Consider the following 27,285-nt stretch of genomic DNA (forward strand, 5'->3'; position numbering starts at 1 on the left):
GCCGAGGATTGAGCTCCGGACTAGGTTGGGATGAAGTGTGAATTGAGATAAACAAGGCTTGCCTGCTAACTTACCTAGGCGTGATGACAGCTCGACCTAGACTAGGAACCCGGACCGTTGGCGTGAGTACAGAGCCAAATGCTGGTGCGTGCGAGGGGCATTCATATATTAGACTCCGGCCCGGGGATGGGCGCCTCTGTTTATATTACACTACACAGCTGGAGATTGGCCGGGTTTCCAGGAACCAACAGCCGCATGTTGGAGCACACGTGTGGGCATGCAAGGCATAGCCGCACTGCACGAGGAGAGACGGGGGGACTGGAGGGAGGGAGGGAGAGGGAGAGGCAGGCCATGACGCGGTGCCTCTTTTGGCCGCAGTAAGGCGAGATCCATAGCCGATGGCTTCATCTCCAGTGGCTGCAAAACGCCCTAATTTCCGCTTTTCAGTGGGCCTGGCAGCTGTCGGGCTCGGCTCCGCTGGCGAACGAGCCCCCCTCCATGTCCTTGTGGACCTGGCGTGCCGTCGCCGCTGAGGATACGGCCCGGGTCTGCTCCGCTTCTCAGGTGATGTGACGCGGGTGCGGGTTCGTTCACCTTGTATGGTGGGTGTTCTGAGGTTAGCCATGCTTGTGTTTTGGTTCGGTCTCCACGGCCAACGTTGAGTCCTGGCCACTACAGAGTCGGCATCCATCCGACTTGGTGAGATTCCACGGTTCATACGGCGAAAGGAGGAGGCAGTGTGGCATGGATGCGAACGCCGTTGGTTCAACTCGGAGCCGATGCTCGCGATTCCCCCACTCACGCCCTTGTCTGGGGAAGCATGCTGATACAATAATTGACAGCACCAACAGCAGCTTGGCCGGGAATAACGAGATGTAAGGGATGCTGCAGGGGCGAGACTGGCACCGGGAGTGCTGGAGACGAAGGCATTCGAGCACAGACCGTGAGCAATCCTGATGGAATGGGCAACTCGCCGGTGATCCATGTTCTTGGCGGGAACTTTTTCGCTACTCAGGAGAGGGGCAGCGTCTCTTCTTATCGACCTACGATGGCTGGGCACTCGAGGCGACGGGAAGCTGGGGTAGGGGCAACGATCATGCTGCAAGCTGTGCTGAGGGCCGTTCTCACGATCTCCATCAATGGTGCCCTTCGTCATAAAGAATGCATGATGCGGATGGAGCGTTGCAGCAGTGGTGCATTCACCAATCACGTATTGAACAGCCCAGCGAACAGGATAAAAGCCATTCGCCCCGTACATTTATTTCATGGCGCACACTGAAAGTCAATGAGTGGTGTCTCGGCGACAATGGCCTGACATCATCATAAATCAGATGCCAACAATATGAATGACCCCTGTTAATATCATCTCTAGGAGCTATTGCTCGTATCCCACCGGTCTACTGCATTATTCTTCGCAAGAGTATCTCTGAAAGGCCGTCGCCGCGTTCTCAGGTGAAAGAATGCTGTCCCTTTTGGATTGGCACTGCAGCGACCTCATTTTAAGCCGTCGCCGACGACAGGGAGCCCCCGCATCTTTAGCGCTTGGTCCCGGGCTTCCGCGGGGGCGATAAAATCCCTCAGAAGAGTTCGTCTGGCCGATGGCACCCCTGTATGTTCTCTGTCAGGATACAGGAACAGCGCTGCCGTGGTTCCGGGATAGCACAGACATCGAGGTTGAACGCGAGAAACGAGCAGATCGAGGCGGAAGCGAGGAAACAGGGTGAACACGCACAGCAGGATCAACCGCTCTCATGCCGGTGATTCTTCCTCTCCTAGGTCCATCATCCTTCCATCACCGACTGACCATTGTCGGCCAGATCGGGAAGGCCTGGCAAGGAAGGATTCTTTGCCCTGAGGCCTGCATATCTTCATCGGGGGATGTGTAATGCCAAGCATGGCACACCCCCTGGAGAAAATTCTCCCGGTGAACATTCGGTGCCCCAAGAGGAAACCCATGGCCGCGTCGTGCGTTGACCGAGGACTGTGATGCGCTGTTGGTAGCCAAGTCTGCGCTGTCCACGACGGCTCCGCGCATGTGAGCCATCTCCCTCGCCAAGGGCGGCAGAACACCGTCTTGCTTCGTTGTAGTCCTCGACGACCACTTCGCCACCACTTCGCCTAGTAGCATCGGTTTTTACAACTCAATCGGTTAGTTGGAGCGGACTTCTCGCCGAAATGAGAGTTAGTGGAAGCGGGAACCCGAACGGGATGCGGCGCCACGAGCCCTCCACGACCCACCTCACCCTCACAAAGGGACCACAAGGCAGACCATTACCCATAATCCATTGTAACGTTGGGGCCCTATTTTCTCTTCTTAAATTGTTAACGGCCTCCATTGTGCACAGACTGAACTGCGGATGCTACGGATACATCGGGAACTCTAAACGAACCATGTCCGACTAACGTATGCTACTCTGGCTACCCAAGATGAACTGCATCGCTTGGCAAAAACTCGATGGCAAGCAACGCCGAATCCTCTCATCCCAATCATGTGGGCATTCACAGACAGTTCGTGCCAGTCCCATCCTCCGTCCTTAGATTGCTCAACACAATGTCGGCCCATCCTCCAGCAGAAGCAGCCCGGGTGAACTCCTTGAAGAATGAGATGATTTCATCTCCAACGGACAGGGCAGGGGTATCCCGCTATGCTTATGCAGAGAAAACCGCTGCATTGGAGCTTGCTGGCTAGGAACTCCGCCGCAGGAACCCATATAAACTCTCCACCTGCATCTCTAATAAGCCTGGACCACCACCGCGCCACAACCCATCAGCCCTAGGGAGGAGAAATACGGAGAGAGGATAAAAACTCGAGAAGTGAAACCTGCCTGCTTTGGGCTCATGGTTCAGGGCACTATGCATCTCATTTCCCTCGCAGTCGACCTCGACCGAAGTCCCTGACTGACTGGAATGGTCAAAATCCTCTTCCAAATCAAGAGGGGCTAACCAATCTTGTGATGCAGTCCGATGCCCTGAGATCCTCCAGCATCTCTGATGCAGATAAAAGTGTGTGACGGCATTCGGAAGGTGCATGCATAAACCCTGTCAACTCTAGGTTTGTTGCGCGTATTCTTCGGGTTTTGTTTCTTCTGATCCTGTCAAACAACCGCCCCATCGATTTGCAGACACAAGTCTAAGAGAGAAACACTGCGAAGATAGAGCGAGAGAGGAGCCACCTATATGACACATTGCGGAAAGCTTCATCTCGCTCTGCCAGCCGAGTCATATCACCGAAACCCGATATGCCCCAGAGTCGAACGTTTTACAGTGGAGGATGGCGAGGACGGCCCAAAAATTGGCCCAGGCGGTACGAACGCCGAGGGAGAATGCCGGGTTCCTTTCCCACCCTTCCGTGATGGCCAAGCCCGCACTCAAACAGGGGGCACGGTTTATTTTTTTCTCTGTCGTCTCGCCATCTGTAATCTCGTTCACCGGCTGTTTCCTGCTGGTCCGCAGCCCTACCCTCCATCTGGCCCCCATCCCCCGACCATCCCTCCTTGGCCGTTACGTGACTGCCTAGCCCCTCCCTGCCTGCCTCTCGGCGCCGCTGTACCATCTCCGCAGTAGTCTGGAGACTGTCACGCCGTTGAACGCCACCCGCATGTTGTTGCTGCAGAAGCGGGAAGAAGAAGAAGATGCTTACAGGCGTGTGCCTGACAGGAACAGGAAGGGGGAGGGGTGTTCGTTTCTTCGGTGGCCGATCTTGTCCAATGAAAAAATCCCGCCATTCCTTTTTCACTGGGAGACTGCCGAAGATTTCAACCAAAGCGGATTGGTTGTCCCTTGTCGACAGCCACGAAATGGGAAAGATTGCAAAAAAGGGTCTGGGCATGAACATATAACCGATCGTGGGGACCCATACGTCCCAGTCTCCCGGAGTCCCTCTTTGGTAGGTATCTGCTTTCCCTTGAAACTAGGCATCTTGCCCACAGACCATTAGCGGTCCACCGGCCTCTATCAGATCGCCAGACTATTCTCTACTTTCGATTGAGCTCGCCGTTCGCCATGGTCGAGGGGAATATCCCCGGCGAGAGCAATGCGCTCATGGTCCAGGTGCCGGCCATCGTCTTCTTCGTGCTGACGCCCGTCTTCGTGGGCATTCGGTTCTGGTCACGCATCAAGATGAGGTCGGGCTTGGGATGGGATGACTGGACAATTCTGTTTTCGTTTGTAAGTCCGGCCCCATGTTGTTGAGTGATGATTTTTTCAACTGACTGTGAATACCCAGTTCTGTTGTCTTGCCGTGTCGGTTTTGATGATGATCTCTTGCGAGTATGGCTTCGGCCAGCATATCAAGAACCTTTCCAAGCCGAACAAAGTGATGACCTTGAAGGTGAGTGTCCGAGTAGTCAACTTGACGCTTTGGGTTGATGCCCCTTTACTCTTAGGCACCATCTAATCATTGGCAGCTGTTCTATGTGGCCCAAATCTTTTACAAGATCACCATCAACCTCACGAAAGCGTCTATCCTGCTCCTGTATCTCCGAATCTTTGTACAGCGATACTTCCGCGTCTTGTGCTACATCCTGCTGAGCATCATCCTGGCCTACATGGTAGCCACCTCGGCGTCCTCCATCTGGCAGTGCACTCCCGTCCCGCGCGCGTGGGACAAGTCCATCCCCGGCACTTGCATCAGCTTGACCATGAACTGGTACGCCAACGCGGGTTTCTCCATCGCCACCGATTTCCTCATCATGGCGTTGCCTCAGCACGTTCTGTGGAAGTCGAAGCTGCCCATTAACCAGAAGAAGGCCCTCATGGCTGTTTTTGCCTTGGGTTTATTCGTCACCGTCACAAGTATTCTTCGCATGACGACGCTGGATTTTTCTACGACTAGCCCGGATACTACCTGTAAGTTGATGATGTGCATACGCTTCTGACCCTGGGTACTGACAACTCGTGCAAGTTGACATCGCCTCCACCCTCTGGACCCTCGTCGAAGATAACGTCGCCATCATCTGCGCCTGCCTACCCATGTGCCGCCTACCACTGACCTACATCTTCCCCTCCTTCTTCGCTTCCAAGCAAGGCTCGACCGGCGGTGGCAGCTACGGCTACGGGTCCGCGCCACGCTCGAATACCGGAAATTTCCTCCTCGCCGGCACGGGTCGCAATGAGTGGCACCCGTATCAGGGCCGGGAGGAGAAGAAGGGCATCCATCTGACGAGCGTGCAGGGCCGGACCAAGATCGGGGACGACACAAGCGAGGAGTACATCCTGCCGACAGCGACGGATAGCGGGCATGCGAGGAATCCAAGCGAGGATCTGGATGACAGAAAGGCTATTCGGAAAACGACGGCGTTTCACATGACTTATGACGAGCAGGGGGCAAAAGCCTAAGTAGGGGGCGGGACAGAGGAATAAAAAAAAAGGAAAAGTGAAAACGAGTTAATTGTTACCAACATGTTAAAAGTTATGGTTAATCAGCTGGTACGGTTTTGTAATCAAGTTCTATTATTTCGGGGATGAAGTTTGCAAGTGCGCCCGACTTGTGTGAGTAGAGATATCAAAAGCGACACCCTTCATTGTCTTATGAGAAGGAAAATAAACCAAGCTCGCACGCTTTTATCCCCCCTTCCTTCTCTTTTGGAAATCAAACACTAGACCGTTGCTAGACGTTCTGAGAACCTGGAAGTTGTGGCGGACGGGGTCCGGTTCACCGACCTGGCCATCTTACCAACACCTTTACCAACCGCTGGAAGGCCCGGATTATGCACGCATCAGGTGAGGAAGGGGTCCGTAGAGCTCTATCAATATTTTTTGAAGTACAACTTGCACCGGCGCGTAACTTCTATGGGCGAGGAAGCCGCATTTGTGCCAGATTCCTTCACTGAGAGTGCCGCTTGCCGTTGGGAAGGCGGACTAGTTGCTGATCGCGCCAAGATGTCGCAATTCCACGACACAAAGGATGTGCATGTTGTGGCAGAACGTCGCATAGGTGGTTTTACGCATGACAATGGCTTATACTGGGAGCATAGTAGCTAGGGTTACTGCTGGACCAACTTCGGAATAGGGGTCCCAGGGGAAGGGGGTTGCCAAGTCCTCTAGCTTATAAATGAGCTATTATCACAAAAACAAGTTTCGGAGTTGACACATGCAGTATAGATTGAATAGGAAATTTTCAATTTCGTTTATTTGGAAACTATTGACAGGACGGAGGAAAGTGGTGTATTTAGACAATATGGTAGGAAAATAATACAGGTCCTAGGGACTTGACATTGATGCACGAATACACCACGTCACCGAAGACGGAGCAATTGGAAAATTGCTTTGAGGCTTCGACATATGCATCAGAGGAAGACCGACTGAGACCCCCTAGAGCTTCTTGGCAGGCTGGGCAGCAGGCTCCTTGGAGACACGCTTGTTGACGTTCTCATGCTCGTGGAGCTCGGGCTTGGAGTCCAGAGGGCGGTCCAGTCCCAGGCGATGGTACGTGCTGTATGAAGCGATGCCGCCCTCGGGGTCGGCCTCGGTGACGAGCTCCTTGCGGCGTGTGTCGACCAGCAGGCGGATGAGGTCGGGGCGCATGTAGTGACCGGCGAAGTCAGCGAGAACCTTGGTGAGGTGGGTCTCGTTGAGGTCGATGTCGACGAACATCAGGCCATCAAAGTCCTTCTCGGGCTTGGCGTACAGGCTGCCGTCGGGCCTGAAAATGCGGGCGTGGCCGTTGTAGACGGAGGGGTCCGTCTCGGGCTCGACGCCCTCGGGGGTGTTCTTCTTGAGGCCCTCAACGGACAAGCGCTGGAAGGGAGCGAGGACCCAGGTACCGGTCTCGATGGCGTAGGCGGGGGTGACGAGGTCGGACGCAGGGTCGGCGTAGTTGGTGGCCGGGTCGGGGGCGACCTGGCGCTCCTTGCCGGGGTAGACGGGCCAGGCGGCGATGTGGACCTGCTCGCCCTGGGAGACGTTCAGGGACTTGAGGAAGGGGTTCATGTTCTCCCAGCAGTTGAGCTGGCCGAGGCGGCCGATTTCGGTCTCGGAGACAGACATGAAGGTGTCGCCGGAGCCGTCACCGTAGACGAGCTTCTCGACGTGGGTGGGCTTGATCTTGCGGCGGTGGTTGATGACAGTGCCGGTCGGGTCGATGAGGACCTGGGAGAGGTAGAGGGTGGCGTGGTCGAGCTCGGAGAAGCCCATGGAGACGAAGATCTGGTTGTCGCGGGCGGCGCGGCGGATGCGGCGCATCTCCTCAGAGTCGACGCGGAGGGAGTTCTCGCGGTACTTCTTGAGCATGGGAAGGGACTGCATGTAGGTCACCTTCCACATCCAGTAAGGGTATCCAGGAACCCCTATGTTGAATTAGTATGTTGCATGTTCGTCGGGATGGAATTAAAAAAAACTTACAAACTTCGGGGAAGGCGATCAGCTTGCAGCCTGCCTGGCCAGCCTCGTTGATAAAGTTGATGGTCTTCTGGACACCACCCTCAAGATCGAACCACTAGGAAAGTCAGCGGAGCTAATAGATGCGCCAAAGAAGGGTAACTCACTCCGGGCTCGGAAGTGACAGCGGCGGCCTTGTACTTGGTGATAGGCATATTGGCGGTTTGTTGTCGAAAAAGACTTCGAATTGAGTGAGTGTTTGTTTGAAACTGAAAGTTTGGTTGATCGAGTGTGTTTGAGTGTGATGATCCGAAAAAAGAACTCGAGCTTATTGAAGAACCAAACCTACTTATACGGTTTCTTCATCTCTGGCCGAAACCTATCTCCAACTAATAATTTCACAACAAACCTCCTCACCTTCGGGCTTTGAGAAACATCATGTAAAACTCGTCCTTCTCCATTGTCAAGACGCCTCCATGTGATCGCAGCCTCTGGGCGCACAACCTACAAACGGCGTCTGAGCTAGATGCAAGTCTTGATGCCGACCCGGCACTTGGTGAGCATGTTTCTGTCCAATTGTCGTGTTCCGCAGATCGCCGATTGATTCATGGCCTGATGGGTGCTCGAATCTCCGAGCTCAGGCACGGTAAACAACCGGGCACAATTAGGTACGACTCAGAAATGCGGATACAGACAACCGCCAAAAGCCTTGGAGGCCGAAAACTGTTGGCCCCCTCAGGATGTAACCCCCGACTTGACGAGCTTCGTCCGGTGGTACGAGGACGCTGAGCAAAGGCCGCGCCCGAAAGTGGCATGTTTTGTGTGACGTAATTGTCCCGCGACTGCCGTGTGTGTCTGGGCCGATGGGGAGGGATCTGTGGATGATTTAATTTAGCTCCCGTCCTCCCGGCGGGAGATTCGACGTGCAGTTTCTGGATCGTCAGAGGTGGGCCACGGGGTCTGGTGTTGCATGCGATTCAAATCCCGGGGGTGCAAACACCTACATCGTCTGATGTTCGGGAACGCTCGACCCCCGATACTTCTATGGAGAACCCTGCATGTCACACGCACGAAGGATTTTAACGCAGAGAACGAGGATTGATCGTTACCCACTTCTAATCTGATAATACTTATGGCCGCATCCTGCCGATCACCAGAATTCTTCACCTCTCACGCCGCAGCCAACCCCCAGACGCTTCTCCATGACCTTTCATCATCTTAGTTGACGACGTGGCCACGTCCAAGCATGGTCAAGACGACGGTCTTCCAGAAGGACTCCTTCTCCATATAGTTTCCCTCCGCGTTGTTCGTCTTGTCCCAGAGACTGGGCAGACCGCTAGCACCCCACTTCTTGCGCAGCTGATCGTACTCCTCCTTGTTGTAGACGGACCAGAATTCATCCTCGGTGGAGTAGTTGTGAGCATACAACCACTTGAGGCCACCCAGCTCGCGGACCTTGGCCTCGATGGCTCGGTTGTCGTCAATGAAGCGCTCAAAGGCCGCGTGACCAAAGGTTCTCTGGAAGAAGGGCCAGTTCGAGGTCTTGAGGCCCCAGAGTCCAATGTTGATGATGGTCTTGGTGTCAGCAGGACGATTGGCAATGTGGAGAGGGGCATTGGTGGTGGCTTTGATAGGACAGAGCCAAAGGGGATAAACGTGAAGCTTATCGTTGGACCAGGTGAGAAAGTCCTCGGCCGACTGCTGGGGAATCGCGAGGTCCTGGACAATGAAAGCCTGCGATTTGTTGTTGTGATGGATGATGCTGTTCGTGACACGAGTCTGCATCAGAGGGTTCATGATGTAGTACGAGGACTTGTTGAAGAAGACTGGCTTCTGGCCGTAGATTCCCATCCAGAACGCGCCGCGGTTGTAGCGGAAGAGGTAGTCGACGACGGGAACAAGGTTGGTGACGATGCCTTTCTCGTAAGCAGAGCGAGGGCTGGAGTAAGAGCAAGTGTCGCAGCAAGTGTGTCGAGCATGGGCGACGGATCCATGGACATGGAGGTAGTACCAGGGGTCCTGGCGCCGAGTGAAGCGGACGATCGGAATACCAGGCTTGGCCTCATCGGTGAGAGTTCCGATGATCACGGCGCCGCTCGTGGGGCCGAAGATGATGGCGTCCACAAAGTTGACGAAGGAGATGTTGTCGGTGTACTCCTTGATCTTGGCGAGTGCTTCGGCCATGGAATGAACGGGCAGGTATCGAACCTCAACGAAGCGGCAGGCATCAATCAGCTTAATCTCCAACAGGGTACCGATGCCAAGGGTGTCACAGGCTCCGGCCGCGCCGTAGAAAAGATCAGCATTGTCGTTGGCCGAAGCTTTAACGACGTCGCCATTGGCGAGAATGAACTCGGCCCAGTTGACGGACTGGTCGAAGTAGCCGAACTTGAACGACGAACTCTCAGCTGCGGTACCGGAGAAGCTGCCTCCAACGGTAATGCCCGGGAACTCGGGGACGACCTGAGGAAGCAGGCCATGCTTCAACGTGGCTGTGACGAAGGCATCCATGGTCACATTGGGCTGGACGAGGGCAACGCGGCGGTCCTTGTCGATGGCGATGATCTGATTCAGGCGACTCATGTCGATGGTTGGGTCGGCCTTGCGAGTGGCGAGATGAGCTTTGTTGGTATCACCGTGGTAAACACGGAACTGAATACCGTCGGCGAAGAACTTCTTGATCTTCTCAGCGATGGCCGCGACGGCCTCGTTGTGTTTCTTGATTCCCTCTTCCTCCATTTTGGGTTGACTTCTGAATAGTGATGTCAATGTACAGAGGAAGCGATGGATAAGTGGAAGATGGAAGGTTTGGAATTTTCAGAAGGCGGTCTGAAAATTCGAAGGAAGGTGGCAGTTGAATGAGGTGTTTCTACAAGCAGACCTCGACAGAAAAACCCAAAGCTAGCAGGGCGGGGTGAGAGTAGTGTTGACGAGTCATCCAGAAAGTCTTCACAGCGGGGTGAGGATATCGAGGAGTGTGTGCGGAAGGGACCGGAATGTGCTGTGAATATGTCGTCAACCAGGTGCGTTCGAGCCAGCTGTCGATGCGGTTCCATACTTGGAAGTTGGTTGCTGTTATTCTCGAGAGGGTTCAATTCAAAATCCCACGACACAACGACCGGGTGCAACAAGAAATTTAGTCAAGGGCTCGTGAAGCATTTGTGATTTGAGTCGAGCAGCAAATGATAAGATAAAAGAAACCGGCCAGAGATGATATGAAAGCTTCTAGCCTCAGGAGAATCGAGAATTACTGGCTGCTTGATATCTAGGTCTGGTGCACTTAGTCTTCGTTAAGATAGACAAAGACCATAGTTAACATTAGCACTCGCTTTAGCAGCTAAATCTGCCATCATTACAAGCAGACAAAGATTTAATTCATGTTTTCCTTGAACTCATTGTTATGAAAGGAGTGGATAATTTAACCAGGTGATTACTGGTATCGTGATGCGATGAGATCAGAATTTCTTACAGGAGTCAGCTGGTCCATAAAGTGGCCGGCTCATCAACCGTGCATAAACGTTGAGAAAGACGCGGCACTGTACGGTATATGGTCTATCAACTTGTGTAAATAATAAACATTCTTTGATTTTGACTTGAATTTTCAGATGAGAGATGTCATGAATCTTACAATTTCAGAAACCCAATACTGAATGGTTGAGTTTTGTGAGCATTCTCAACTACTCCTGCTTAAAGCCCATTTTGTGGATGGAAGGAGGCATCTGCCAGGCGTCAGACAAGAAGCTACCACAACTCAGCCATGGCCGAAGGAAGGAAACCCCAAGTTGTTGCTTTCAGATACACTCTATCAAATTTGGGGAACCACAACCCAATCCATTTCCTCCTTCTATTCATTCAGTTTTGCACCGGGTCATCTAACATCATTTCTGACAGACCATGATTCCACGAAGTTAGTGCAGCATCCAACTACGCCCTCAGCACTCAAAGTCGCGAGCAACTTTCCGTCCAGACGAGTCCCCCACAGCATGTCCGAAATTAAACGCCAGCTTCTCATCGATACGACTCACAAAAGACTCCAGAAAGTGGCTCAATGTTTGAAGCGGGGCATTGCCTCCGCCTGCGACGAAGAGATTCTCCAATTTGCCGCCATGCTGGAAGTTTCGGACGACCCTGACTGGGACCTGGAGACTGCAAGTGACGGCACATGGGGAATACATGACGAGGTTTCTTCCTCTGGGCATGGTCCTGAAAGTTTTGGAGTGCAAAACATCGACGGAACCCAGAGCAAATCGCGGGACAATGCATATCAAAGCGCCGTGGAGGGCGTGCGCTCTCCACACCCGAACTCGGAGGATGTTGACTCGGACAAAAGTAGCCTCGTCTTGCTCATGACGGCATCGCGGGACCCAACACCCGAGAACAACAGCAAATTACATCATTCCCCAAGGACTGCTGGCGGATCTGCGGAATACTTTCTCCAGAACATGCGTGAGGAGGGGATTGACTTTATTAAAAGTGCAGCCTTGTTAACGAATGAAGTAGACAGAGGTTCTCCAGAAAACTCAACCACACACCGGACCAAAAACACGACCGAAGACGCCAACACAGCACACATTCCATCGCTACTGCTCAATGGTTCAACGCCAAAAGAAGCGCCTTCAGAGATCCACGTTGAAAATGCAGAGAATGAATACAGAAGCGGAAGAGAGCCTCAAAACATGGTATCAAGCACGAGTATATTTAAAGAAACTCACCATTGTTTCATTCTCGAAGATGAGTGGCTTCTGCAATGCCACCGGACGCTCAGAGTTGGACCAACCACAGCGGAATATCTCCTCCAGGTGCATGACCTTCTAGACAGTGGTCTGAAGTTCTGGGAAGGAATGTTGGCTGAAAAATGTCGTTTCGAAGCTCAGAAAACTGATAAATCTAAGAGGCGCAAAAGTGAAAGGGCGTATGCTGCAACGGCAGGAAACAAGGGGGAATTGCTTCGACCCAGTCCCTTGAAACAAAGCGTAACGATGGAGTTATATGAGGCAAATCCGGAGACAGTTTTTCCGCGAAGAAAGGTGAGGTGGTAATCGCTACCGAAAGAGACTCGGGGAAACTATCATATTGGCGCTAAACGAAGGATTGGACAGAGCCAGGCTATTTGCTGGCACATAGATATCAAGTGGGTGCACTGGGGACCTGCTGTCGTGCCATTAGACAACGATTGAGCACGCTAATAAAGGATAGAGGAGCACGCTGTAAGCATTAGAATATCTGTTTGAATTGCCAAAGCTTGAACTAAAGTATAAAGTTCCATCAGCCACATTTGTTACCTTTGCTAACCAGCATCACCTTGATTCCAAACCACCAAACCCACCCATTACTACAACTTTTCGTATCGTCGTCTTGTTTTTTCCCCACTCTTATTTGTGGATATAACTTTCAAGCTCAATGTCTCATTTGATTCCTACTAAAACCATTGTCGTTGAAGCAGTAGAATGGAATCTCGCACGCTTTACACTGATTCGGGGGAGTTAAGAATTGACTTTGGGAGGATGGATGATTAGTCGTCAAGTATTAAACCTAAACGTTTGAGATCGAAGAAATTCCTTAGAATGCTCAAGTATAAAGACCTAGCAAGTTTCGCCGGTGCTATCAATTCTTTTGTTCCACGTCCTGCGGGGTTCGAGTGGCGTCTTGCTCCTCACTTCTCTTCTCTGAAGCAGTTTCAGCATCGTTCCTGAAAGCTTTACCAGAAAACACTATAATGATCACGTCAGTAATTGAAATATTTCCTTTCTCAAGGTGACACTTACATGCATCCATCTCCTCGAGTGACTTGCCCTTCGTCTCCTTGATAAAGAACCATACAAACACCACCAGTGCCCAGTTGAAAATGCAAAACATGAGGAAAGTCTTCCAACCGAGATTCTGGACTGCATGCGGCGTGGCCTGAGAGAATACAAAGTTGAAGAGCCATTGAGTCGAGGTTCCGATTGCGATTCCAGCTTCGCGGATGCGGGACGGGAAGATCTCGCCCATGTAAACCTGTTTTTTGATCAGTTTGGTTTCTTCAAACCTAAGAGGAGGTTTAAAAACATACCCAAGGGGCGGGACCCCATGAAATGTTGTACGACATTGCCTCTAAGTAAATCATCGTCATTGAGGCGATGGCAGTGGAGGTCAAGCCTTGGTCCACGGATTTGGGTGGGTGCGTTGCAGTCAGGCAGGCAATGATGAGCATGTAGGTACCCATGAGAAATGCTCCAGCGAGGAGAGAGCCGCGCCGACCAATGCGTTCAACGAGGAAGAGGAGATAAAACAGGCACGACACAACTTTGACGACGCCGAAGAAACCTGTGATGAGCAGGTTGTTCTGACCTGCGCCAACTGCTGCGAAAACCTGAGGGGCATCTGTCCGACAGAAGTCAATATTCGCATCCTGCTTTAAGGCTGTATCTTGTTAACTTACAATAAGCCAAGGAGGTGTTTCCAGTAAGTTGAACACCTATTGATCGAGTTAGCTCTGCTGAGAAAATACTGACTACCTGTGCTGAACCTACCAACTTGAAGAGCAATGATGAGGAATATTCGGTATCGGTTGACAGGTTGGGCTAATTCTTTCCAAGTGAGACCCTCTTTTTGGCTCTGTTCTTCTTCGATGCTAGCGATGATCTCTGCGAATCTTGAAATGGAGTTAGCATATCCGCTCTCCCTGCGAAACCAAATTTCAACATACTCTTCTTGGACTTCAGGCGTGTCACCGCCCCGAACCCACACCAGAGACTGCAGCGCCTCTTCCCTGCGCCCCGCCTTAGCCAGCCATCGTGCGCTTTCCTTGCAGAGCAACATGCCCAATCCGAGAATTGCGCCGGGAACGAGCTGTAAGCCGACAGGAATTTGCCACTGCTTGGTGGACGGCTTCAAGTGCTTGCTGACACCGTAGTCAATCCAGTAGGAAGTCATGACGCCCATGGTGAAGAAGAACTGGAACATGCTGCCGAGCATGCCGCGGATGTTCTTGGGCGCCATCTCGGCCGAGTACATGGGGATCACGACGGTGGCCATGCCGACGCCGACGCCACTGACAACGCGGGCGACGTAGAAAGCGGCCAGGGAGTGGGTGTTTATAGTCTGTACAATGGCTCCAACGCAGAAGATGACCGAAGCGAGAATGATGGACCGTCTTCGACCATATTTCGCAGTGAAGGGCCAGATGAAGAAGCAGGAGAAGAAAGCTGATACAGGAATTCGGGTTAGCTGGCTCCCGGCTGAAGTCGCGGTATGGAATGGAGAGCGTGGTCACATACCGCCTGCTTGCAACAGGCTCGTAGAGTTGGAGCCAACGTTGGCTTTCTGCGATGGACCGTAGCGGAAGTCTTCTTGAAAACCCTCAAAGGTGAGAATACCACCGATGATGCCCGTGTCGTAGGCGAAGAGGAAAGAACCAACGCAGCAAAGAGCCACGAGGTAAACAGCTCGGAACGTTCCCAGAGTCTTTGACATCCTGAAGGCTGATATTGCAGATGTCAAGGCGGACAGTAACTGAAATTCGACCCAGGCTACAACGGCACCAGACGGCCTTTTAAAGAAAATATAGAGCGAAACAAAGTACCAGGGAGTCGGGTGCAAAACCTCGTTTGTCCCTGGGAAACGCCCTTACAGTAAAATATCCATTTCAAGATGATGGTGTTGACCGGAACATTTCCAATTGCTCAGCACGCAATCCTGAAGCATCCAATGGTTAAGCATCTTAGGATCCAATGGTGCGTGTTAAGAAGAGCAACTCCTCGGGCCATTCCTCTTGCCTTTCAAGCACGCAATGCAAACCCTGCACTTGAATGCTGGGGTCTGCCATGATCACCAATCGATATTCCCCATTGTTTCCTGTCCTTACCAGTGCGGCAGCTGTCGGTAGTCGGTCGGTAGGCCTAATGGGGTATGGTCTCATCACCAGATGAACCCCCACATACTCTTTTAGGTCGCCGGACCGACTACCGAGACGCTCAGTCGGTAGCGGGGCACATCTCCGGTGAGACCCTGGGTCGCCGCATACCCGCTTCCATGTCTGTCGATAGAGCTTTTGTAGAGGATTCGATGTCGGTTGTCGCGAAATCAACCCATCTGAGAATTGTCTGAGGTCCCTCTGTGTCAAAGAGGGGCATTGATGCAGTGACAATAAGGTGGGGGCATTGGAGGGGCTTTGGTGCTGCAGGATCGGAGCTGTCTTAAGCTTTATCGAAGACCCCATTTACTCTAGGTGCCTTAAAGGAGCTCGACGCGTCTTTTGCCTGACTTGCGTGTTTCCCTCACCTTCTTTCGCCATCGAAACCTGCTTCATAGCCGATATCCAGCCACAGACCTCCAACATGGCAGATTCCAGACCCAACATTGTGTTCATTATGGCCGATGACCATGCGTCCAAAGCAATCAGTGCTTACGGAGCTGGTATAAACCACACTCCGAACATAGACCGCCTGGCGACGGAGGGCATGAAGTTCAACCACTGCTATGTCACCAACTCCATCTGCACGCCGTCCCGGGCGGCCATTCTTACAGGCACCCACAACCACGTCAACGGCGTCATGACATTGAACGACGATATCAACAAGCACCTGCCCAATGTCGCCAAACACTTGCGTACCGGTGGATATCGAACGGCGATGGTGGGCAAATGGCACTTGGGGGAGGGCAAAGCGCACGAGCCGACAGGTTTCGACTACTGGTCAGTTCTTCCCGGACAGGGAGACTACTGGGATCCCGAGTTCATCGAGTCGTCCGGGGAGAAGGTTGAGGAGGGCTATGTCACGGACATCATCACCGACAAGTGCCTGAATTGGATCTCAGAGACCAAAGACACGAAAAAGCCATTCTTCCTAATGTGTCACCACAAAGCGCCGCACCGTTCGTGGGAATGCGACGCCAAGCACAAGAACCTTTACACCGACCCGATCCGCGTGCCCGAGACTTATGACGATGATTACAAGAACCGCGCGAAGGCTGCAAAGGTTGCCAAGATGCGGGTGGCCGAGGACATGACATATCAAGACCTGGGGCTCGTGCAGCCCGACGGCGGAAACAAAATTGGCGAGCGGGTGGTGCAGGAGTCGGGTTCTGCACAGCGTAAAGTCCCAACAGACGCCAAGAGGCTGATAGACAAGGAGGATGGCACAGTTTTCACCTTCAAGAGCGAAGAGGATCTCGCGCACTTCAAGTTCCAGCGGTACATGCAGCGATACCTTCGCGTAATCCAGTCCGTCGACGACAATGTTGGACGCATGCTCAACTATCTCGATGAGAATGGACTGGCAGAGAACACGATTGTCATTTACACGTCCGATCAAGGCTTCTTCCTTGGCGAGCACGGTTGGTTCGACAAGCGCTTCATGTATGAGGAGTCTTTCCAGATGCCGTTCCTTGTTCGGTACCCTGCGGCTATTGCCAAGGGCTCAGTTTGCGACGACATCATCTGTAACGTCGACTTCGCGCCAACGTTTCTCGATTTCGCGAATGTTCGCATACCCAGCTATATGCAGGGGGAGACCTTCCGCAAGTTGCTCCAGGGGGAGACGCCAGCCGACTGGCAGCAAATCGCATACCACCGTTATTGGATGCACAACGATATTATCCACCATGCCTACGCGCACTACGGCGTCAGAGACCAGCGGTATAAGCTGATTTACTGGTACAACGAGCCATTGGATATCAAGGGCGCGAGACCGGGCGGCGAGAGCGACAAGGAGTGGGAATTATTTGATTGCGAAAGGGACCCGTTGGAGCTATTCAACGTTTACCATGACCCGGAGTATGCAGAGGTTGTGAAGAACATGACAAGGTTACTAGAGTTGAAAATGGAGCAGATCGGGGATGAACCCGTTCATCCCAGGACTGGTGAGACGGATGCGCCATTGGAGTTGGCGAGTAAGTTGTGAGACGCTTTGAAAGTAAGAAAGCACATGGTTTTAATCACAGACCCTTTTGCTCTCGCACCAGGAATTATTCACGCCCGTGGGATGATTGAGCCATAAAAAACTCCAGCCGGTTGTATTCAAGGGTTTACAAGAAAGATGCGTTGCGAAGTCGAGCAACGCGGGTTACTGAAACCAGGCTTCGGAACGTTATAGTAAAGCACAGAGCAGAAACACGTTCTCGTTGCCAGAGGAAATGGATGTCGGAACTAAGGGTATTCAGTAATAGGTGAATGCGATGTGTTGTACCAGTTTGGATGAATAAATGGCATTTCTAGATCTGGTTGTTGCAGCTTTGCGAAACGGATATGACAGTTGGTTGTGTGACAATTGAACCATCCCGAAAATTGGGCGAGAGCGGTGTTAAACGGCAAGGATTATTGATTACCTATGCCAGTTCCTGCTTGGCTCACCCAGATCCATCTTGGATGTCGTTACCCTATCCACTCCTCGCGTCATGGCAAACTAACCTGAGTAGGCGAAGTGCGAGCTCCCCGCATACCCATAATGGCAGAAAAACCCACAATATCGTCCCAAGAGGCCCGGCACACAGGGTACGGGACGTCATGTGGGAAGACGCAAGCAAGACGCTTTTTGACAGTTAGTTCGTCGGATCATCAGGCGGTTGCCCAGATGTGTGCTTCCAACCTTCATCAACACATTTGCCTCCATTGACTACCTACTTCGGGCTCAACAAATTGGTCGCGTTGCGGCAGGTGCAGTAACATGAGTCGGGAACAAAGATGATGTGCCAGGATGCCACTGTTTCAACGAGAAGATAATGGATTCACTCGTCGGCTGCTTTCAAGGTGGCCCAGGCACACCGCGTCAGACATGCTCCCAATGCCGATGGCGGAAGGTCGGTGGTTTCGTTAACGTGGGCCGCAGGGCCTATCTCCCCATACGTCGCAGGGCCTTCTCGGCTAACTTGACCCAGGTCCGATGTGATGGAGGCACTGAGCAGTGCTGTGGAACTTGCGCCCGCCTTCGTCTCGACTGTTCTTATTCAATCGCTGCAAATGGAAGAAACGTTCCGGTTCTTGGTCAGCAACCGCAGACTTTGTCCAAACCACGACGGCTTAGAGGCACGAGAGCGTGCCGGGCTTGTCGGGACAAGAAAGTACGCTGCTCCGGAACATCGCCGCAATGCACGAACTGCAAGCGCCACAGCCGAGAATGCGAGTATCCAACTCCTATGCGCACGATGCGCGCACCTTCCCCGCAAAGCACATCCACAGAGGGGGACGAGGCCTGCGGGGTTGAGATTGGCCACTATCTTGCCGATTCCGTCGAAACCTTCTTCGAGAAGGTCTACCCACTTCCATCTCATGCGTTTCTGCATCCTGGGACGACAAGGGAGCGCTGTCATGAGGGGAAGATCGACCCGGCACTGGCGTATGCCATCTGTGCCCTGGCGACCCTACACACTGGTTCGGATCTCCAGATGCGAGACCGGGCTACATCCTGGGTTCAGACGGCGGAGCGGAGAATCTGGCAACAACTCGAAAGCCCTACCATACCACGGCTGCAGGCCCTGTTGCTAATTATCCACTATCAGATGGAGACTGGAAAGTTCCAACGGGCGTTTATGCTTATGGCCACTGCTGCCCGCTTTGCCGCGGCCATGCGTCTCAATCATGAGCGACCTGATCTAGACTTTGTCGCGCAAGAGGTGCGCCGAAGGATCATGTGGTCTCTCAAGATTACAGAGCGATACTTCTCAGTTGGTTTACCAGAGTTTGAAGCATGTCCCATTGAGACGATATACCTGCAATTTCCCTCGGCTGAAGACGATTTCTGCGCCGATGGAGAACCGGGCGACGGCAGCTGCTATAGGTTATACGTGAGGCTGGAGATTATCCGGCGGGATATCATGAAGTTGACCAGAGGCGTTGCGCTCTGCGACCAGCCGTTTTTGCCTTTAACGAAACTCATCAGTGACGTTGAAAGAGACTTGGCTGAGATTGGGTCTCTGATGCCGGATGGCACGGAGTTCTCTCTGTCTCAAATCCAATCCCATTTCAGCGACCGGTGGTTGAGAAGAAGGATGTTCATGCATATTTCATTCCACCAAGCGCATTGCGACTTGTATCGGATTTTACTTCCGGGCTATCCGGAAGCGGCACCCCGTGTGGTCCTTGATGCTGTGGATGACGCCTACGTAACGGCAGCAGAGGAGAGCTGCCTGAAGCACGCTACCACAATCATCCAGATATTAACAAATCTGAACCAATATAGCATGAACCGCCTTCTTCTCGAATTCGATACGGCTATTTGCGCCTATCATGCCACAAGACTGCTGTTATTCATATCCCGGTCTGCAAGGGCGCCAGGCTGCCCCTCACCAGAGTTCTCAATGAGCCGCGCAGGTCTGTGTCTTGCCGCACTCAAGCGATTCTTCCCCTCGTCAGCGTTGGTGAACCCCATCATTGAAGACATGGAGCGCCTAATGAAAGGGCATGCGCCTCAGGAGACTGGCATCGGCGGCCTTTCTTCGCCAGAGTTCCAGGAGGGTAGAAGAAACTTAGAACAGCAGCTCTCAGAGGCAGCAAAAGCAAGGCAGCGGTTGGCAATCCACAGCCTTCTTAGACAGGCCGACTTTACCGACGAGGATGATGTGGATGGATACTCTTCGTCCATGTCAACTATCGGGTTGTCCCCCGTCACGACAAGACGGACGCCGTAGGCCTAGTTTCGAACAACCGACTGTCGGTCTCGGCCTTCGCAAAAATAGCCTGGAAAACTTTCAAGAAGCCAGCATTGCGTACGTTGCAGGCACATGCAGAATGGCATCCTTTACCAAACAGCACCCTGACAGATTCGATGAAACCAGCGGGCCCGCATCGAAAAGAGTCAGGGTACGCAATTCTATTCATCTTGCACTGAACGCTATTCGACCAGCATTCTGTCGTTGTAACTGTTGGTTGGGCGAGACTCTGCCGGCGGGTTGAAATGCATAGTTGCACGAGTACCATGGCACATACATGGGGAACCAGCACAAGCCACTGCGATGTCAAGATGGTGGGTACACCTGTTGCACTTGTTGCAACTGGGACAACTTGATACACTTGCGCCTACCTACCCGACGTGTTAAAGGACCCGAATTGTTGGGACACTACCTTAAGCGTCCAAGAAGGTGGTTCGTCAGCTGAATTTAAGGTTTTGCACTCCCGTACGTTACTCATGCGATGGAAGCTGTCATATTCTACTCTACAATGCCCCTCCTGTCTGTAACCTATGTGCGTTTCAGCCCACCTCTCGGCATTTCCTGTCTCTAAGATTTCTGTCTCTTGTCAGCTGTCGTCTCATATCCCCTGCCAACATGACTCAAAATCACGGCCATGAAATTCAGACTCATGTAACCTGTATAGGCTACGATGCTCGGAGAGAATAAATATCAACTGAACACCCGTGAAAATAGTACGAAATTATCAGAAACCAATACACATCATTCTTCCATCTCATACCCCAACTATTACTCTTTAATTCCTACCTTAGGCTTTCCGGTTAAAGTCCCTCCAATATGAAGTTCTCTGCCGTTATCTTTTTCGTCGCCTCAGTTGCCGCTGTCGCTCTTGACACCGATGTGCCTCCCGCCCTCAGCCAGCCCGGCCGTCGTGGCGTGGACTGTGGAGCATGCGCCAGGCTAAACTTTTGCCCTGGAAAGCCGAACAATAACGTGGAGTGTGAGCTCGACGGCTGCTGCTAAAACTGGGTTTAGATTCGCAGATCTGGGGGTATGTGGCATAAGTTTTACTTGTACAAATCTTGACATTCGCTGACATCTGAGAAGACGCACCCTCAATTACCAAGGTTCATTATGCAGCAACGAGCCTTGCCTGAGGATGGAAAGGATGTCCTTAACCCTAAACGATCGATATGGAAACTGGCATTTGACTGCGCTCCAATATTGGGCTGCCTATTACTTTTTACATAGAATGAATTTGTAAGAGTATTATTTTTCAACAGACTGTTGAACAACATAGCTTGCATTACCGCGAGGAAATCATGTCAAAGTAACGTTCAGTCCCTGAAGATCCTCGGTTCTGGCGCTGTTTCCGACCCAAAAGTTGTAAAGACCCGTCTCAACATGCCACTCTCCGTCGATGAAATATCCCAATTCTTTGCATGGCACAGTTAGACTGATTTGTTTGGACTCCCCGGCTGCAACCTCTACCTTCTGAAAGCGGATAAGTTTCATAACCGGAAACTCGATCTGAGTGTACTCGGGTCGGTAGTAAAGTTGCACGACTTCCTGGCCAGAAACATCGCCTGTGTTGGTCACTGTGGAAGTCACAGTCACTTGGCTATTCTCGCCACATGACCCAGTGATGTTGCTGCCGTCTGAGTGACATTGGATGGATGCAGAGGAAATGTTGAAAGTGGTGTAGCTCAAACCAAAGCCAAACCTCATCGGCGCATAACGCGTCAGCTCCGGAAAATGCCAATCGAACTCTGTCGCAGTGCCAAAGCCGCCTTCGTCATCCGAAGGGAAGTAATCATAAGCGACAGGGAAGGCGCCGTCAGCTTCGGGAAACGTAATGGTCAACTTGCCGCTGGGGTTGACGTCGCCGAAGAGGATCTCAACAAGAGAATCTCCAGTGAACTCTCCTGCAAGCCACGAGTGGAGGATTGCCTTGGATCGCTTGGTTGACTCGTTAAGTAAGAAGGTCTGGCCGCTGCTAAGAATTAGGACTGTCGGCACACCAGCGTCGAGGACCGCGTCTAAAAGCTGCTGTTGCAAACCGGGGAAGCCGAGGTCAGGATGACTGAAACCCTCACCATCGGTCCGATGCAGTGACTCAAAGGAGTTGTCGAAAGATCCCCAGCCGGATCCAAGAACGATAATAGCTTGTCCGACCTCTATAGCAGTCGACACGGCTTTGTCGATGCCAGAGCTGTCGTTTGTGCTGAGAATATCGACACCCGGGACAAATCTAACATTCTCAGCACCAAGCTCTCGCTCTAGGCTGCGGCGGAATGTGTCTCCGTAGGAAGGGTCGGAAGCGTTATTGGCGGCATATTGACCGGTGTTGAGAATGTCGGCGTAAGGGCCGAGCAAAGCAATCTGAGATGTGTTGCTACGTCGTAGAGGTAGTGTGCCGTCATTTTGGAGCAGCACAATGGCCTCACGAGAAATGTTGCGGTTGACTTCTAGATGCTTTTCATTACGAAGTGTCGAGTTTAGTTTTTCAACCGAGGGGAGTGGCAGATCGAAGGTGCCGGTGGCAAATTTGACCTCAAGAATCGCTCGTGCTGACTCGTTGATAAGATCCGCAATCTCGCTGTTGTTGACCGAGCTAATCAGTGTAGGAAAGACGGAAGGAGGTCGAGGAGACAATTCATGTTCCAACCCGCCGCGAATAGCTTTTAGGCCAGCATCTGAGAACGACTGGGCAACCTTTGACTGTGTATACATGTTCCGGATGGAACCCGCATCAGACATGATCAGGCCTTTGAACCCCAGCAAGTCTCTAAGAATCTTCTTGTTGAGATATTTGTTCATAGACATCGGGATTTGGTCCACACTTGCGTAGGAAACCATGAGCGACAAAGGCTTAGCCTCTTTGATCGCTTTGACATAGGGAGCACCAATATCGTTGAGGATGTGGTTCAAGCCGCCTTGCATGCTGGCAGTGTTGACGCCTCCGCTACTGGACCCGTATACCCAGTGCTTTATAGTCGTGGCCACCTTGACGAAGCCGTTCTCGTCTTTCTCTTGCATTGTATTAATGTAGTGGGTAGCAAATTCACCAACAAGATACGGATCCTCGCCGAACCTAAAACTGCGGTTAGAAACATGTAAATACCAAGAAGTCAAACAATACATACATTTCTCCATTTCGGCCATTTCTGGGGTCTTTGGCGAGGTCAACTTCAGGTGAGAGAACCCAGTGAGTGCCGACTGCCATGTTCTCGTCCCGGATAGCTGCAACAGCCTGCTCATAGAGCGGAATATTCCAAGTTGCGCCCATGGAGATGGCGCCCGGGAAGAGGGTGCCACCGGAGATCATCAGTCCGCTAACGGAATCGGCAATCGTGATGTAAGGAATGCCAAGCCTAGTGCTGTTGATCTGCTCCGTGCGGACCTTGTTGGCAATTGGCAAAAGTTCGTGTGCATAATTCTGAGGTGCGCCGAAACCTGAGATGCTTTAGTGACAAACATTAATAGCTGGGGCATGACATAGACGAACCGATTTGGCCATTCTGTGTCTTTCTAATTTCCTCAAATGAAGTTTCGTTAAATGAAAGCTTTCCATTTACCGTCTCGGCAAGTCGTCGAATGCCGCCCAGCTGGCCAACCTTCTCCTCCCACGTCATGAGCCGAACGAGGTCATCGGCGCGCTCCTTCGCAGAACGATTTGGATCCAGGTATACCGAGCCATTTGACAGTGAAACAGCAGAAGAAACACCGGTCAACTGGCATAGAGCGACAGCAAAGAACGAGGTCGCTAGCTTCACCATTTCAGCGGTGATTTCGACCAGCTCTAGAAAAGAGTCTTGGTAATAATTCGATTGAAAGCGAGCGCTTACGACAAACAGTTGAAACATTGTCCCAAAACAAAGCTTATATCAATCAAAATCGAAGCACGTCATTGTGGTTTGGCCCACCTTCGAGTTCGGCAAGCAAGGTGAAATCGGCGACCCCACTTGGTAGACCGGGACTTCGGGATGGCAGCTCGGATGTCGGTCGGTAGTCCTGAAGAGGACAAGTGAAAAACCGTTGCAGTCCTGTTTTCTCCTACGCGACCAAATTGCGCCATATGAGTTATCGAAGCGGTCCGATGTTTTAAAAATGGGATAAAAAGCTCTCAAATATACATCGGCAAAGAGATTTAATGCTGGTCAACCGCTGTTGGCTCATTTACAACACACCTCTCCATACTTGTACCCTTCTCTCTTTCTCTCGGAACAGAAACAGAGGAAGTTTTGATATAAGATATCGAAGTCTTTTCATCCAATTGCTGATTTCGGGCAAATTGCAGAAAATATACCGAAAGAGGGAAATACTGAAATAAGGTCGCTTTTCGACGTGCTTAGGTAGTTGTGGCTAAATACGTGACTTTGCGACAAGTTGATTGCAACCATTGATCTGGTTACTCGGTGGAGAGTTTAGGGACTTGCCATTGCCATTGTTTAAAAGTTCCTATCCCCTCTATCTTATTGGCAACTCCTTCGATTCCCGGCTCGGGGTGGTGGAAAAGAAGTTCTTCAACTTGTCGTCCAACCACTTGACATCGTCAAAATTCCCGGGGGGTCCTCCAGCCCAGTGACCCCAGACGGATGGGATAACAGCTAATTCCCCAACGCCATCACTCATGCAAGCTAATTCATGTTCGGAATCCTCAGGCCTACCTCTGTCAGCGAAAGCTCTTCATCTTTGCAAGGGAATTCTTACGGGAAGTAAAGGTCGGTCTTGGAGGGCAGCACCAAGGTTTTGGCCTTGATACTCGCCATGGCTTTCTTGAAGTCACCATTGTATGGATCTTGCTTGCTCACGTCGGCACTCTGCCACGAATAAATCATAACAAGCAGGTTCTCAGGATCCTTGCTTAGCGCCCATTGCTCCCAGAAGCTCTGGAGAAAATCCTCCAGGTCCTTGGCCTTATAATGCTTCTTGTAGAGCTCAAGTCGATAAAATGTCTGTGAGAACCCCCAGCCCGCATACCCACGGCCGAATGCCTTCAGGCCTACCTCTTTCTCCTCGTCGGACCAGATGCGGGCGGACTTGCTTTCGGCCGTTTCGATGCATCCTTTGGCGCTTCCAGCTGAGCTTTTTTTCTTTGCAGCCAGGAGTGCTGATTTGACGCCTTCCAAAAAGACTTGGTTATGAAGCGCAACTTTAGCTGCGCCGCAGAAAGGGACGCAAATGTCCATGAAGTCTGGGTATTGTGTCGCCCATTGATAAGACTGAGCAGCGCCCATAGACCATCCCAAGACTGCTCTCGCATGATTGATCTTGAGTTCCTGAGTGATGAGTTGATGCTGTGCCCGAACATTATCGTAGATGGTGACGTCGGGGAACGGGTTGATCTCTGAATTGGATGGGCTTATGGACTGCCCATTACCGAAGAGGGCGGGGATGATAATAAAATACTGTGTCGGGTTTAGAGTTTTGTCATCGCCAACGAGCCACTCATTGTCAGATATGGCACCGGAAAACCAAGTCGGGTAAATGACAGCCGGAAGCGAAGGATCGCCAAAGGTCTTGTATGCGATCCAAGCTTGAGGCAATGTTCCACCATTCTGGAGCTCAAAGTCACCGAGCTTGAACTTCTTGATATCGGCCATGGTGTGTTGGAAGATAGGGCGTTGGGTACGATCGAAGAACGACAATGTCAACCTAGATTGAGTTGGCACAGAGAGCTTTCTATCTTAACAAAGTAAATAATCTTTATCCTAGAAGAGGAGAACGTAGCCTGGAATCGAGGAACCAACACCCTTATCTATCGTCATCAACACGCCGCCGGCCACAAGAGGGGAAACACTAGTCAGCCGACCCAAGCCGGGAGCACCAGACCCCGCAATTATCATGCAGGCCGCTATCTCCAAACTAGAGTTCCGATAACCTAAGATAATCAATGATAGGTTTAGATGGCTACGGATATTTTTCGGTGAAACTAGCACAATTCCCATTACTTTACGTGAGAATGAAACAGTCTGTTGGGCCGTAGTTATATTGGAGAATGACCAATAGTGGAAGACGCATTTTCCCGAGTGGCTGAAACCTGCGACAGTGAAACTCTACTAGGAAGCAAACGTGACACCACAGGAATTTTATAGCTAAGCTGTTAACTTGGTGATTAGAAAACAAAGGAATTTTTAAGCACCGGTACAGTGTTCTAACCTTCTCCTGACGCAGACACTCGCACCCGCGCCAGACAGCCGGCCGACCACATATGGGAACATCCATTAACAACTAAATAAAAATAGATGATCATGTGCCATGTATATCGTAGTGATGCTGAAGCTAACGCGGCAGGGAATGATTTGTAACTCGTAGAAGTCGATGGGCTTCGGTCAAAGAAGTGGGATTCTTGGAGTTTTCTGGCATGCTCTTGTTGATTTGAAGTCAAAGGTGGGCTGCGCTAGCAAGTAAAAGCTTGATAATTAATCAGATGAGCCATTTGCTGTCTTTACGACGAAGGGGGGGAAGAGAACCCATCAAACTGTTGGAACTGTCATGGAATCTCATAGATGAGTATGGAGGGTAAAGAAAAAAGAACTTGTGAATGATAGAAGCAATGTATCAATATGCGATACTGCTAGGCAACGAGTTTGAGTTTCTCCAACCTTCTCGGACATCGCAGTTGGCAAAAGTATACAAAAAATGAAGCCGATTTTCTCCGGGAGCACCAACGCCAATTGGCTCCCAACCCGCCGGGTCGACCTTCTGGCTTATATTTTCTGTAAGAAATAAAACAAAAAAATCAAGAAAAAAGCGATCCAAATCGACACTTGTCTCTTGGAATGCTTTTCTTGCTCATCGGTGGCCGAAACGTGATTTGGCTTGACGGAAGGTTTCTATTAAGTACCAATCAACGGTATGTGCCAGTTTACTTCGTATATACGATGTATTTGGCCGTCAAACAATCATTGAACAGGTAGGATATTTCAGTAAAAGAAATAACGAGAACAGAAGCTGGAAAGAAATCACGAACAAGGTAAAATCATCCGACTCTTACCTAATTTTCATACATTGCCATCGAATCTTACACTTGACAATTTCGATTGCTAGAATGCAATTACTATATCTGACTTTGCCATACAGAACAATGAGTTGAAAGTTTCGGCCGAGCGTTCGTAGCCAATAAGTCCAATCTATTCAATCTTAGTGGAGGCGAGAAACGGAAAGAAGTGGGCAGATTCATATTCTCTCTATAGTGTGGTCCCCAACGGATAAATTTGCTTTACAGAATAGATGAACCCAAGAACCTTTTCTAGCATATTTCACTGCGTAAATTGATTAATGACTCGAATTCAAGCCCAGCCAAGCTTTCTCCTCCCTGCGTTCGTCCCGTCATTTGATGTGCTTCGCCAACGCGGGTCT

At 51.4% G+C, this 27,285-nt stretch overlaps 8 protein-coding genes across 8 annotated transcripts; 3 read left to right on the forward strand and 5 right to left on the reverse strand.

The window, feature by feature from the left end:
* Positions 1 to 4,002: 4,002 nt before the first annotated feature.
* EsH8_IX_001002 (uncharacterized protein) lies at positions 4,003 to 5,337 on the forward strand (the record flags this gene model as incomplete). Its single annotated transcript, XM_083267338.1, has 4 exons — positions 4,003 to 4,167; positions 4,226 to 4,330; positions 4,407 to 4,848; positions 4,904 to 5,337. 4 exons carry the CDS (start codon positions 4,003 to 4,005, stop codon positions 5,335 to 5,337), a joined length of 1,146 nt encoding a protein of 381 aa, XP_083130903.1.
* A 975-nt stretch (positions 5,338 to 6,312) lies between these two features.
* Positions 6,313 to 7,532, reverse strand: EsH8_IX_001003 (carbon-nitrogen hydrolase; the record flags this gene model as incomplete). The annotated part of the gene is made up of 3 exons (XM_083267339.1): positions 6,313 to 7,286; positions 7,342 to 7,435; positions 7,485 to 7,532. The coding sequence occupies 3 exons, from the start codon at positions 7,530 to 7,532 to the stop codon at positions 6,313 to 6,315; spliced, it is 1,116 nt and encodes a 371-aa protein (XP_083130904.1).
* Positions 7,533 to 8,535: 1,003 nt separating this feature from the next.
* On the reverse strand, positions 8,536 to 10,056 carry EsH8_IX_001004 (FAD-binding oxidoreductase; the record flags this gene model as incomplete). The annotated part of the gene is made up of 1 exon (XM_083267340.1): positions 8,536 to 10,056. The coding sequence occupies one exon, from the start codon at positions 10,054 to 10,056 to the stop codon at positions 8,536 to 8,538; it is 1,521 nt and encodes a 506-aa protein (XP_083130905.1).
* A 2,865-nt stretch (positions 10,057 to 12,921) lies between these two features.
* On the reverse strand, positions 12,922 to 14,772 carry EsH8_IX_001005 (general substrate transporter; the record flags this gene model as incomplete). The annotated part of the gene is made up of 7 exons (XM_083267341.1): positions 12,922 to 13,028; positions 13,083 to 13,314; positions 13,370 to 13,647; positions 13,739 to 13,774; positions 13,830 to 13,951; positions 14,006 to 14,504; positions 14,577 to 14,772. 7 exons carry the CDS (start codon positions 14,770 to 14,772, stop codon positions 12,922 to 12,924), a joined length of 1,470 nt encoding a protein of 489 aa, XP_083130906.1.
* Positions 14,773 to 15,635: 863 nt separating this feature from the next.
* Positions 15,636 to 17,198, forward strand: EsH8_IX_001006 (sulfatase family protein; the record flags this gene model as incomplete). Its single annotated transcript, XM_083267342.1, has 1 exon — positions 15,636 to 17,198. The coding sequence occupies one exon, from the start codon at positions 15,636 to 15,638 to the stop codon at positions 17,196 to 17,198; it is 1,563 nt and encodes a 520-aa protein (XP_083130907.1).
* Positions 17,199 to 18,438: 1,240 nt separating this feature from the next.
* Positions 18,439 to 19,920, forward strand: EsH8_IX_001007 (fungal specific transcription factor domain-containing protein; the record flags this gene model as incomplete). Its single annotated transcript, XM_083267343.1, has 1 exon — positions 18,439 to 19,920. One exon carries the CDS (start codon positions 18,439 to 18,441, stop codon positions 19,918 to 19,920), a length of 1,482 nt encoding a protein of 493 aa, XP_083130908.1.
* A 1,320-nt stretch (positions 19,921 to 21,240) lies between these two features.
* Positions 21,241 to 23,786, reverse strand: EsH8_IX_001008 (glycoside hydrolase superfamily; the record flags this gene model as incomplete). The annotated part of the gene is made up of 3 exons (XM_083267344.1): positions 21,241 to 23,014; positions 23,067 to 23,376; positions 23,429 to 23,786. 3 exons carry the CDS (start codon positions 23,784 to 23,786, stop codon positions 21,241 to 21,243), a joined length of 2,442 nt encoding a protein of 813 aa, XP_083130909.1.
* Positions 23,787 to 24,390: 604 nt separating this feature from the next.
* On the reverse strand, positions 24,391 to 25,526 carry EsH8_IX_001009 (Alpha/Beta hydrolase protein; the record flags this gene model as incomplete). The annotated part of the gene is made up of 2 exons (XM_083267345.1): positions 24,391 to 24,586; positions 24,634 to 25,526. 2 exons carry the CDS (start codon positions 25,524 to 25,526, stop codon positions 24,391 to 24,393), a joined length of 1,089 nt encoding a protein of 362 aa, XP_083130910.1.
* Positions 25,527 to 27,285: the final 1,759 nt, after the last annotated feature.

This window comes from Colletotrichum jinshuiense, chromosome 9 (genome assembly GCF_051148585.1).
Source record: "Colletotrichum jinshuiense chromosome 9, complete sequence".
NCBI lineage: Eukaryota > Fungi > Ascomycota > Sordariomycetes > Glomerellales > Glomerellaceae > Colletotrichum > Colletotrichum jinshuiense.